Source organism: Urocitellus parryii, unplaced genomic scaffold, assembly GCF_045843805.1.
Source record: "Urocitellus parryii isolate mUroPar1 unplaced genomic scaffold, mUroPar1.hap1 Scaffold_4395, whole genome shotgun sequence".
NCBI classification, from domain to species: Eukaryota; Metazoa; Chordata; class Mammalia; order Rodentia; family Sciuridae; genus Urocitellus; species Urocitellus parryii.
In genome coordinates, this window is record NW_027553919.1 from 12,542 (window position 1) to 25,046 (window position 12,505).

Sequence of the window (12,505 nt, forward strand, 5' to 3'; positions counted from 1 at the left end):
ATCTGCAGAGGGGCCAACAAGAAATCAAGAAACTGGGAAGTGGTCATGCTGAATCCATTTAAAGGGCAAATGGACACCCTGTTTGGGTTGTAGGATGGCTATTCGGAAGGTTAAGATCATAGCATCCATGACTGTCTAGTCTGCAAGAGAGTATCTGGGCTGTGTGAATTTACACACTGAGCCATGGAAGCCTGCAGGGTGAGAGTTTAGTGAAATTTATCAAACTTCTGTCTTCCTGGGAACGTCAGAGCCTCAGCTATACCTTTGTAAATAACATGGAGTCCTGCAGGATGGAAGGGGAATACTCAGGCCATGGGAGCTGCCTGTTGCCTGGATGGAGGGCCCACGTGTGGGAAGTCACACAGTCAGCTTGCCCTAGAAAAGCTTTCCTACTTTTCACGTTCCCTTCTAGCATGCTTTCCCTGTAAAAATGGAATGATGGATAAGACCATGTTTGTTTTGACTGCTGGGAAGGTGTCCCTAGAATACCAGCTGCACATTTTTGAATAGGACATTTTCTGGCTTGAAATGGTGTTGCCCTTGAGGGCCTATGGCCTGGTGGCCATATGAGTGGGCATTTTTGCATCAAGTCAAAGTCAAACTACTACCGAGAGGACCCCCCCATATTGAAAACGCATGCTCGGTTAGGGCACCTGTTCAAAGAGCAAGCCTCAAAAGTCATCCCTAGGACCACCTCTAGGAGCTGCTAGTGGTTTAAGTCTACACTGTCCCCTCATTTAATTGTGACACGCCAGTAATGGATTTCTAGTCTATGAAAGAGTATTTGGGCTGTGTGAATTTACAATGTGCAGGTGTCTTCCTGGCTCCTCCGCCAGCTCTGTTTCCTCCTCTTGGGCTGTGTGTGCCGTGATACATTCTCTTTTCTTTCTTCTGCCACCTCTTTTCTTTATTTGGGTTGTTTCTCCTGAATCTGTGTTCATCTGATATGGTCACTTGCCGATGGGATACTTCAGCTGTGGTTTCTATAAAGTTGCCCAGGGAGATTTTCTGCTCTTCTAAGACTGGTGTGAATGGTGCCAGGAATACTCATGCGTTTCATGACTAGCCCCCGAGTGCCAGCAGCTTTTCCTTCCTTTCCTCTTCTTGTTTTTCCTCTGACCAAAAGTGACCACTAGCTCACTGAGATGGGGCTCACCTGGCTAACGCAGCTTGGTGGATATAGCCCTGGGGGATGGCCACCTTCTGCCTTCCACCTTTTAATTCCACTTTTGTGCCAGCTGCCCTGCAGACCCATGCTTTGATTCCCTGAGGCCAGACTATTGTGTGCCAAAAGGGCAAGACCCCCGCCCCCCAAGGCCTGTCCTGCCCTCAGCCTGTCCCTTATTGTGACATTTTATGGAATCTGGCCAAGTTGGCTTAGAAATTCTTTTTGTTTTAATTCCTGCTGTCTTTTCCTAATGTCTCTTTTCTGAATTCAAATCATGCAGGCAACTTCTTTAACAGGGCTTTTGCCATTTCTAGTTTTGTAGACTCCTTTAGATTTTATGAAAATATCTTCATCTAGGCAATAATCAGACTGTATTCCTTTTAATAACTAAAAAATAAAAATACTGGGGCTGGGATTGTGGCCCAGAGGTAGAGCGCTCGCCTAGCATGCACGGGGTCCTGTGTTCGATCCTCAGCACCATAAAAATAAATGAATGGAATAAAGGAAATTGTGTCCAACTACAACTGAAAAAATAAATATTTAAAATAAATAAGTAAAAATACTCCTAAAATTTAAAAATCTTTTTTCCTAAAGGAGCTTTAGAATTTTCATCACAGACAATATGTTTTCTATTTTTCTTCTATAATAATAATAAAACAGCTAACTTATTTTCTCTGTTAAAATTGTCACCTCCGTGTATGACTATAAAATTTCCCATTTGCCAAACTTCCCGAATATGACATTCTAGCCATATATTGTGAGTACGACATGGTCTTGAAGAATTAGAGCAAGACATTTGATTTCCCTAGTCTCCAAAAACAGAGAGCTGCTGGGTAGCTCAGGGGGACTTTGTGGGACAGTCCGAACAACTCCAAAAGCCGTTCTCAGCATCCAGCTCCTAGGAGGGACTTCACTGATACCTTAAGTTTTGATGTCATCTTTTTTTAAAAAAAAGTGAGATTCCTTTTGTCAATTCTCCCACCCTATGGGGAGCAGGGGACATTGCATAAAGGGACAATGACCAGCTGGGATCTGACAGCTGTGAGGAGGTTCTGTTCTGCTGAAGTAGCCTCCAACTCCCAGACAATGCTGCCGCCTGCTGGTCAAATCAAGGGATTGCAGAAGTGCTGGATAAATTAATTTCTACACTTTCTGTCTTCCCCTGTGGAGAACAAATATTTAGTTTTGTATCAGCCCTACTTTATTTTACTGCATTATAATAGATCCTGAAATAATTTTCATAAACTTAGGGCAAAGTAAAACATACTGTTGGACTCCTGCAATACTTCAATACTGTTTGGATGTAACCCATAGCTTCATCACAATGGAGAACCATATATCTTGTGGTTTTGTTTTATTTATTTATTTATTTATTTATTTATTTATTTGTTTGTTTGTTTGTTTATTTATTGTTATTGTTGTTTCATAGGAAGGGTCAAGGAACAGTTCAGAAATAGAAAAGAGCAGTTTTCCACCCTTACCTTTCAATAGCATGTAGTGCTTGACTTCTGCCTCCTAACCCACATAAACACATTTTTGTTTCTACAGCAAGCAGTAATGAAACCTTTCTTTGATTGGTAAATCCTGTGTCATACTTACAATAGTGAATTTCTGCAGTTCCTCTTGTGATTCCATTGAAAATTAGACCCTTCTCTATGGGGGACAAAAAGAGACCAGCTGCCTTTCTGTGGGTCACATGGTTCTGATTGTCATGATTTGACAATGGCTGGGCATCTGTCTCAAGTGTATGCAATGTCAGGGAGGCTGGGAGAGTCCTCACCTGTCTACTCCAGACTCTGGAAACTTGACGACCCTCTCTGCTCCCTGTACCAGCTAGCTGTGAGCCCAACAAAGTTCAGGAGGCCGCAGAACTTGGCCCCGTGGTTTCACAGATTCCTGACTGGCTGAATTGTGTGCATTTGAAATGAACTAGAAGAGCTAGAAATTGTCACTTTCATCTTGTTTGCTTAAGACACACCCACTGTCCATCCGTCCATCCAGTATTTTTTTCTGATAGTTAATAGCAGCAGGTTTTTGAGCAGTGAAGATTTAAAATATTGAAAGTAGAAAAGGAAGGCACTAAATAGATTGTCCTGCATCTAAAAACATAAGAATTGATTTATTTGAATGGCTTAAACTCATGGTTTCTCCCTTATTTTAACTATTCATCAAAGTTTAGCCTCAGTGATTTTTCTAACAGTCTAAAGATGATCAGGACTAATTTTTGTGGTTCCTCCCTATTTAGAGACCAGTTCTCAAAGAACTTTGCCCTGGGCTAGAAGATGAAAGCAGGTTCATATATAAACAATGCCAGTTTGGGGTTAAGATTTCCTGAGGAGAAATATTATTCAAGATGTTTGTGGTAAATATTTTTCTCATATCATTTCTTAAAAACATTTTTAGTTGTAGATGGACATAATACCTTTATTTTATGCATTTAGTTTTTTTTATATGGTGCTGGGGATCAAACCCAGTGCCCCACACGCTAGGCAAGCAGCTCTACCACTGAGCCACAACCCTAACTAACCCTTTCATATCCTTTTTAAATGAAAACTACAATGCTTCCCAAACCAATACTGATTAACTCCACACTATTTATGAAAAAAAAAATCTGGTCTTAAAGAACTATTTTCCCATAATCTAATTCCAGAATCCTGGATCGGTGATGAGTAGTAATTATTGAAAGGCAGCTGTGTGGTAGGCTTGGTCCTACTAGAGTGTAAATGAAGGACTAATAAATGTGAGAAGATACCCCCTACTATCAAATTAGACCCTTTTACTCTTTCTGGACAAGAGGGATTTGTAATAAAACATTACAAGGTCAAGCCTTTTTATCCTTGAATGAAGAGAAAAAAGCTAGGGTTCCTGCAATTCAATTCTACTTTATGAGAGAATGCGATAGATATTTGTAGTGTATTAAATACATGTAAATTCTTGACTTTGAGGCTATCACAAGCATAGACTTCCAGGATTTGTACTGCACATTACCATTTAAGACAATTCAGTGTTTTGGAAACTGGCTCAAATCCTTTGCAAACAACACATTTGACACAACCAACCACTTTAGACCTAAGGGTCTGTAAGTAGACTATTTGCCAACCTGTCCTGGTTTCTCCGCTTCTTGAGTAACCCCATGTATAATAATGCTTGCAAAATGCATCTAAGTTTACATACTGTAATGCATATTAAACAGCAATGACTTTTGGCATTTGGGGGTATTTTTTGTTTTTCTACTCCTGATTCTAGTGCTGGATGTTTCTGAACAGAGGGTGGTGTTTTCCAAAGAGCTACCTGTAAGTCAACTGCCTTCTGATGCTCAGTAAAGTCTGGAGCAGCCTTGGCTTCAAGACTAAATCCTTGTGTCATCTATGCAAAATCTTTTTGACTGTGTCAAGCTTCTTTCCCCACTTGTAAAGTTAAATGTACCATATCTGCCAGATCTGATACAAGAAAATTTTCAAGACAGAAATTGAACATGCTGTTACAACTAAATTCCTCCAGTAGATCACATTCACCTTCCTAACACTGTCTCACCTGGGTTTCTTTCCTGCTGCTGGTTTCTTTCCCTTTTCACAGGACTGGGAAGAGACAGTTGTCAGAAGCTGCATGACATCTTGGTTTTGTTTTACCCAGTTCCTTTCTTTGTAACTGAGACTATTATTTCCACTATAACAAATATAAGAATGCTTGTTTGTTTTTGCATTGCTGGGGATCAAACCCAGGCCCTGGAGCATGCTAGGAAAATGCTCTACCACTGAGCCACTCTCTACCACAGTTTTTTATAAGGACATGTAGCATTTGACCCTTAAACAATTAAAATAGAAGAGTAATGAGTTAATAAAAACTTAAGTCCTTTTTAGGAAAATAAGAACCCTTTTGTAGGCTAACAAACAGCAGAGGATACACATCTCTGTCACTTTACTGGGGAAGGGGGTTGAACACATCCTGCTCCAGGGCTGCTGCAGTTAAGATGGGAAGCTCACTTTATCTTGTGCCTCAACTGGAAGACTTGGCTTTGCATAGTACCAAGCATTCTGCGTTGGTAAAGGCAATTCAGAGCAATCCCTGGAAGAGAGGAAAAGACTAACACTGATCATCAGTGGACATTTAAAAATATTTACTAATTGTCTAGAAACACCATTTCTAAGAACTGAAAACAATTGCTCTCCACCAAGTTGTGCACATAGATACCTTTGATCAGTTATGAATCATGAATAGTTGATACTGCTCTCAATACCAATGTTTCATCCACTTTACCACATTTGCTTTTTAATTTGCTACTTAATGTTGCAATAAGAGCATTGACAAAAATGAGGTAACTTTATGGTCCAAGCATTAGCTTAGGTTTAAATGCAGTTTTCTAATTTATAATCCTATGTTTTCCTCATGATTCACATTATTTCATCAAAAAGCCTCACCCCTCGGGGGTGGCTCCTCGGGGGTTCATAATGGCACAAAATTTAGGTCTTGCCCTCTACTAAAGGGATAGAATTAACTTTTAAAAGGGGTGATGTTTGGTGCAGGAAAGAGAAAGAGAACAGGGAGAAGGGACCAGTAGATGACTTACTCTAGTCCCTCCCTTTCTCCAGCAGAACAGAGCAAAGATCAGAGGCCAGGGGCTTCCCTTTTCATAGGACTGGGAAGAGACAGTTGTCAGAAGCTGCATGAGGTCTAGGTTTTGTTTTACAAATCTGATCTTTTAATCAAGAGGATCTTATTCTTTGGAAACATAGTGGTCCCCTGGGGCCACAACCCCTTTCCCCTTTGAAAACCTAAGTTCAAATTCTCTTAAGTAGAAAACTGAAAGGTTTAACTTATCTGCCAAGGCCAGCATGTAAGCAGTAACCACTCAGGAAAGCACCAGTCTGGGGGGACAGGCCATACTTCAGTCCACATCCTGTATGTCCTTTTTTAAGTTCTTACCTTTAAAGAGAGACTCCAATAAAAGGAACATTTGCTTTTGCAGATCTTTATTATTAATTTGAACCATGAAAAGAAATGATCAGTTTGAGTTTTCTTCCACCATTTAAGGATGTCCTGATACTGGCTTTGAATTTCAATAAATGTAAGTTAGGCAAACACCCTTTTGCCAAATGTAGAATAAATCAAATGGGCTTCCCCCTCCTCCCCTGCCAGTTAGGACTAAGGAATTCAGCAGGAAAGTGTCCCTGGCTGGGAGAATTATGCAGCAACACCCAGCATTCTTAGCTAGAGGTCCATTATGGCCCTTTGAGGACTGCAAAGTTGTCTGTCCCAGTGAGAATTAGAAAATACATGAAGCCTTTTCTTGACTACTATCCAGTTCCTATTGAAGTTTATTACTGCTAAACGATAAGGTTCACATTAAGTTTACATATTTTTTCCAGTTCTTAAGTTTCAGCAAATACCTGAATCATGTTTTACTACCTAAAAATTTAATGGAAATGCCTTTTAACTTTCATACCACTATGTATAGCAATTCACATCCTTTGGTGTTCCTAAATGCATCTCTGTCCTATAGGTGTGGTGGGGATTAAGCCCTCATACACCCCACATTTACCCTGACCCTTTGAAGTAGTACCTGTGGCATAAGCTTGTTCACGCTGTGTTTACCCAGTTCCCCCTACCTTCTCAGGGGTTACCTCACTGGAAATCAACATCTGATCAGTAACTGAACCTTTTCAGAGCAGAAGAGAGATGACCTTTAGAAGTAGACCTGTGGAATCCCTCACTTTCTGGTTGAATAGCACAAGACAGGTATTATGCCTTATCTGGAAAACAGGGAGACCTATTTTAGAAGGGTGCTTTGAGGATTAAAATTTACAAGTATCGCTGGGCATCCTGGCACACACTTGTAATCCCAGTGACTTGGGAGGCTGAGGCAGGATTGCAAGTTCTAAGCCAGCCTCAGCAACTAAACAAGGCTCTGTCTCAAAAAGGGAGGGGGGGCTGGGATGTACTTGGTGATAAAGTGTCCTGAGTTCAGTCCCCAGTACCAAAATAATTTTTTAAAAAAAGAAGAAAAAGAATTTTGCCCACATAGGTTCAACACATAATAATTTCTTTCCATCCAAAAAGGTTGAGAGATAAGCAATTAACATTCACTGCTGACAGTAAATGGTTTATTAATCTTTTCCTGAGGTCCAGATACATTAAGTATGCCTAGTTCAGGATAAGGACATGATACCCATGATCTTAACTTTCAACATTAATTTATCAACCTTAAGTCCAGCTTATATATAACTTTTAACATTAAAAAAAATCAAAACAGAAAATGTTTCAGGTGGTGGTAGGATTACTTTGCATGTTAAAATGAAGAATGTGAATAGAGGCAGACTTACGAGGTGCTCAAATTTTTATTGACTGAATGAATCTGTACAGCCACGCAGTCTCTTGGAAGAAAAATAGGCTAGGAACCTATGGCTTGTGTAACCTTCAGGAATTGTGTCAAATGCTAAATTAAAAAAGCTGGCCCTAATTCAAAGTCCCTGGTTCTTACTGGGGTTCACACATACCCACCACCACCACCCCCGCTTTAGGCAATAAGCACTGTAACCTAAGTGGAAAGAAAAAGATCCACACCTTCCCCATAGAAAAGGAAGATGGATCTAGTGTCAGGCTCAATTAGACCCAATTGTGATGGCTCTCCAAAAAGGAACAATGCAGCTTTTGTGATATGTTCAAGTCTTAAAGCTTGGAAATTTTACAAAACAATCTTAACCCAAGAGAAACCTGGGTTCTAGCCCTCTTCCTGGAAAGAGATGCTGATCCAGGAAAGTTTGATACTGTTCTTATCAGCTCTCGCTGGGATCAGTGCTTTTTTTGGTGTTTAAAAAAAGGAAAAAAGTAATCTCAGAAACAACTTAGACAAACCTATGTGAAACCAGGAATATGAATTACTCCACAACTAAGAGCATTTATACTCACCAGTTTCCACAGCTCAATCACTGGGTGTCAGATTATTTGGTTATTGTCTACCAAAGGGAACTCTTTGCTAGAATTGTTGGTATTCATTTATCTGCATGAATTCAGTCTAAGAACCCTCAACTGAGTGGCTCGAGTGTTGGAAGTGCTTAAAATGCAAATGTACAAGAACTCCTGGCCAACCTCCCCAGCCCCCAGGAAAGTGCTTCAATGCAGCCAGGCCTGGAGGGGAATGTTAAAAAGAGGGGTAGAACTGCCCTCCTCCTTTCCACTGGGACCCTCACTCCCTCTGGGAGATTCAGTATGCATGACTGAGCGAGGAGCAGGCAAGGACAGCAGCGCTCTTTTAACTTTTCTGAACAATGGCTTCAGCTCCCTCCACCCTTCACATCCTCCCCACAGCCGCTCTAAGAGTAGACACCCTTCTTTCTTCTTGGCCACCCCCATATCTCATGACCCATTTTTTCAGTATTACCCCTAGATCTAATTTCCACTCAAAGAAAAACTGGTCGTTTGAGGAAACTGTGACTTTTACAAGTCGAATTTTTTTTTAAAGTTTCATTTTGTTCAGTTTCTTTAAATTTCCATGTTGACAGTTTAAAACCAAAAACTATAGAATTCTCCACTCTATCACATTTCTAGAAATGGAACATTATTTGGGTGTCATTAGTAAACCTTACACAGAATAAATTTTTAACCATGAGCTTGCTCACTCACATAGAATGCACCAAATCTATACCTTATTTCCTTCTATCTTAGTGTACAAAGAACACCTCCTACTTTGGCATGTACCCAAACACACAATGCCTTAAAAATAATTCACAGATACAAGTTTTTTTTTGTGCTTTTTTTTTCAAAAACATACTTCATATTTCCTCTTTATTATATAAATATCAGTTTAACCTTTTAATGTAAGAATATAAACGTTTTAAGAGGATCTTTGTTATTATTTATACAAATTCACAAACAGTACAATTAATTGATAAAGGTCTCTGGGTTTCTTTAACTCCATGTTCTCGCATGTTGCTGTGGAGGATTCTAAAAAAATAAACAAACAAAAAAAATCCAACAAAAATATACATCCTACTCAAAAGCGATTTTTTTTAAAGCCACAAGTCCCAACCCCCACCAAAATAAAGTCATCTATTCCTCCATTTAGAAACGGATCTTTTTAAAACCCACAAACTCCCATTTTATTAACAGAACACAGATAAGACATGAATTTCAGTCTCCTCCCCTTCACATTGCCGGGGGGGCCCCCAGGGTCTCTGTAGGCCAACTCTGCTCTGTACTTCCAACAGGAAGCCTCACTGTGTGACCTTTTTGTGGAGAAACTTGGAAGAGGGTGAGGGTAGGGCGTAATTTGCATATATAATAATCATTTTCAAGATACAATCTGCATCTCAAACAAACAAAAAAGCAGTTCAACTCTCATTTCTCCCACACATTTGTGCTATAAATTAAGTCAAGATTTAAGAACACAGTTGGGTCCTCAAATCCCAATGGACAAGGAGAAAAAGAAAATTATAGCCAGAATGTAGAAGTAGGACACACTGGGTGGATGGAGGTTGGGAAGAAGCCAAAACAAAAAGATGTACAAACCCAATGGGCATCTTTCCAGTCTAGGCACAAAAATGTTTCAGTCTCAAAATATCTCTCTTGTAGAATTCCAGGGCTTCAGAGAAAAAAGTAAACTAAAACGAGGTAGCCAGACATATATATATATAATATATATATAATTTATATATATATAATATATAGAATATATTCAGCAGAAAAAAAAAGACCATGATTTCCAATTTCTTCAAAAAACTAAAATAAGGAAAGCAGATAAAAATGAGTGTTAATAGCCGAGTACTGTAAAAGGAGAAGTGATGAGAAGAGACTGGGATTAGTTACAAAGTGGAAGAAGGGTGAAAGGCCGTTGTAGTTGGGTTTGCTTTTTATACATTTCAAAATAATAACCAGATCACAGTATTCAAACGAAAGCTTAAGTGAAGGCAGACATTTTCCTCAATTCCTCGGGGTGGAGAGGACTAGTCACTCCCCACCCCCACCCCATTTACAAATGCCAAGCAGTGGGGATACAGTAGCTGAAAACAGTCCTCCATCCCCTGCAGAGAGAAGTAGGTGAGTGAGTAGCAGAATCCATTTCTCCATCCGCAGGGAAAAGGAGAGGAAAATAGGGCAGTGGTAGAAGAGGAACCCCGAAGGCAATGGAAAGGGGCTGGTAGCAGGGAGGGGCGTCGGAGGAGGAGAACTGAGCTTGGGCTTCATGTCGCTGCCCTGTCTCAGCCATCGCCATGAACTATGTCTAAATATGCGAGTGGGTGTGTGGGGGCCGGTGGTGGGAAGGGAGGGTGTACAGGGCAGGACAAGGGGAGCTGGTGCTGCCGCCCTCACCTGACCTTCTCACTGTCCGTCATTTGCCAGAGTCCCAGGTTGAGTACCTTGAGGCAGGGCAGCTGCGTGATGCGCTCCAGGCCGCGCTTGGTGATCCGGGTACAGCCGTACAGGTCTATGCCAGTGAGCTGGCTCAGGTGCTCAGCAATCAGCTCCAGGCCCTTGTCCGTGATGCGCACACACTGTCCAATGTTGAGCGTGCGCAGCCCGTGCATCTGCCGCACCATGCGGTTGATGCCATCATCACTGATGTGGCAGGAGCAAAGGGAGAGGGACTTGAGGCCGTCCAGCCCCTGGGCTATGTAGGCCAGACTCTGGTCCCCCACTTTGTCACAGAAGGACACATCTAACCCCGAGAGGCGCAGGCTGCCCATGGCTAGATGCATGATGCCTGTGTCACTGATATTGTCGCAGGAGCGCAGGTTAAGGCTGCGTAGGCTGCCCATGTGCGACAGGTGCAGAAGGCCTGCGTCTGAGATGCCCCCACAGAAGCTGAGGTTGAGGAGCCTCAGGCCTGTCAGCCCTCGGGAGATGTGCTTTAGAGAAAGATCCGTGAGCTTCTGGCAGTCCTGCAGCGTGAGCTGCTCCAGGCCCAGGCAGCCCTCCGCCGCGCTGCGCGTCATGCCGGCCAGGTGCCCGATGCCCACGTCCGAGAGGTGGCGGCAGCTGCGGAGATTAAGGCTCTTGAGGCGCTGCAGACCCCAGGCGATGAGCAGAAGGCCGGTGTTGGTAATATTGCTGCAACCCCCCAGCTCCAGCACCTCCAGGCCCTTGAGGTACTGGGCTATTCGGCCCAGACTGCTGTCGGTGATCTGCTTGCAGAGGCTCAGGTTGAGGGCACGCAAGGAGCCGATTTCCTGCACAAATGCGTGGCCCAGTCCGTTGTCGGTGAGGTTGTAGCAGCCGCTGAGGTTGAGGCTTTCGATGTTGGCCATGCCCTGGATCACGTAGCTGAGGCTGCGGCGGAGGCTCAGGATCTGCACACGGCGGATGCCCCGGGCCTGCAGGCTGGGGAACAGCGACGGGTTGGCCCGGCGCAGGTGCAGCTTGGCCTCCACCCCTCGCCATACCGACTTGTGGTAGGCGGCGTCCCGCCAGGCCGTGCACACCTGCGCCGCGCGCCCCTTGTCCCGCACGTCTAGGTAGCCGAAGATCATGGCCAGCAGCTCGGGGAACAAACACGAGATGTGGGTCTCCATCTTCCTCCTCCCCCCTCCGCGGTGCTGGGGGGAGGAGGCGCGGGCCCGGCCGCTCTTGCCCCGCGGAGGCGACCAGCGCGGTCCGCCCCGGCCGCCGCCTCGGGCCCAACGGACGGCCCCTCCCCGCCTTCCGGCTCCGGCCGCCGCCGCCGCTCCTCCTCCTGGTCCGTCCGTCCTTCCTTCCTTCCTGCCGGCTTCGCCTCCCAGCCCTTCCCTCCCCCCGCCCCGGGCTCCGCGGGTCCTCACATCCCGGGCGGGGAAGGTGCCTCTCACTCCCGGCCGCCGCCGCCTCGGCTCTAAGCACGCCGCGCTCCGGCCGCGCTGCTCCGCCGGCTCGGCAGCCGCCGCTCCCACGCCCCCTGCTGCATCCTCCGCCTCCTGACGCCGCCGCCTCCGGCCGCCGCCGCTGCTGCGCGGGCCGGCGGGCCGGCAAGGGGGCCCGGGGCCGGGCGCTCGGGCTCCGGGCGCTGGGGAGGCTTCCTGCTGCCTTTGTCTCTCGCCCGCTTTTCAAACCTCCCAGCCCCGGGCCGCCCGCACTCGGCCGCCCAGGCGGGGGGACCAGAAGGCCAATCCGGGCCACCGGGCGCACGTTCCTTCTCCCCCCGCCGTCCGCGGGCAGTTGGGAGCTGCCGGCCCCGGCACGAAGGACGCCGCGCGGCCGGCAGCCGGAGCACCGCTCGGCTCAGACCCCAGGGCGAGCAGGCGGGCCGCGCGTTTGGTAGAGTCCGGCACCGACCCCTCGGCTCGACTGTTCCTTCGCGCGTTCCCTCCTCCCTTTCTGGCTCCCCCCGTGCGCGCCCGCGCAATGGTACGAGCCTGCGCTGCCGGAACT

General features: G+C 45.0%; 1 protein-coding gene across 1 annotated transcript; it reads right to left on the reverse strand.

Annotated features, from left to right (window-relative positions):
• Positions 1-8,951: 8,951 nt before the first annotated feature.
• On the reverse strand, positions 8,952-12,020 carry LOC144252501 (F-box/LRR-repeat protein 14). The gene has a single exon (XM_077794777.1). It carries the CDS (start codon positions 11,671-11,673, stop codon positions 10,471-10,473), a length of 1,203 nt encoding a protein of 400 aa, XP_077650903.1. The 5' UTR covers positions 11,674-12,020; the 3' UTR covers positions 8,952-10,470.
• Between the last annotated feature and the right edge of the window lie 485 nt (positions 12,021-12,505).

Bases quoted from the DNA above. Each gene is read 5' to 3' on its own strand.
- LOC144252501 (XM_077794777.1), bottom strand. From the start codon at position 11,673: ATGGAGACCCACATCTCGTGTTTGTTCCCCGAGCTGCTGGCCATGATC.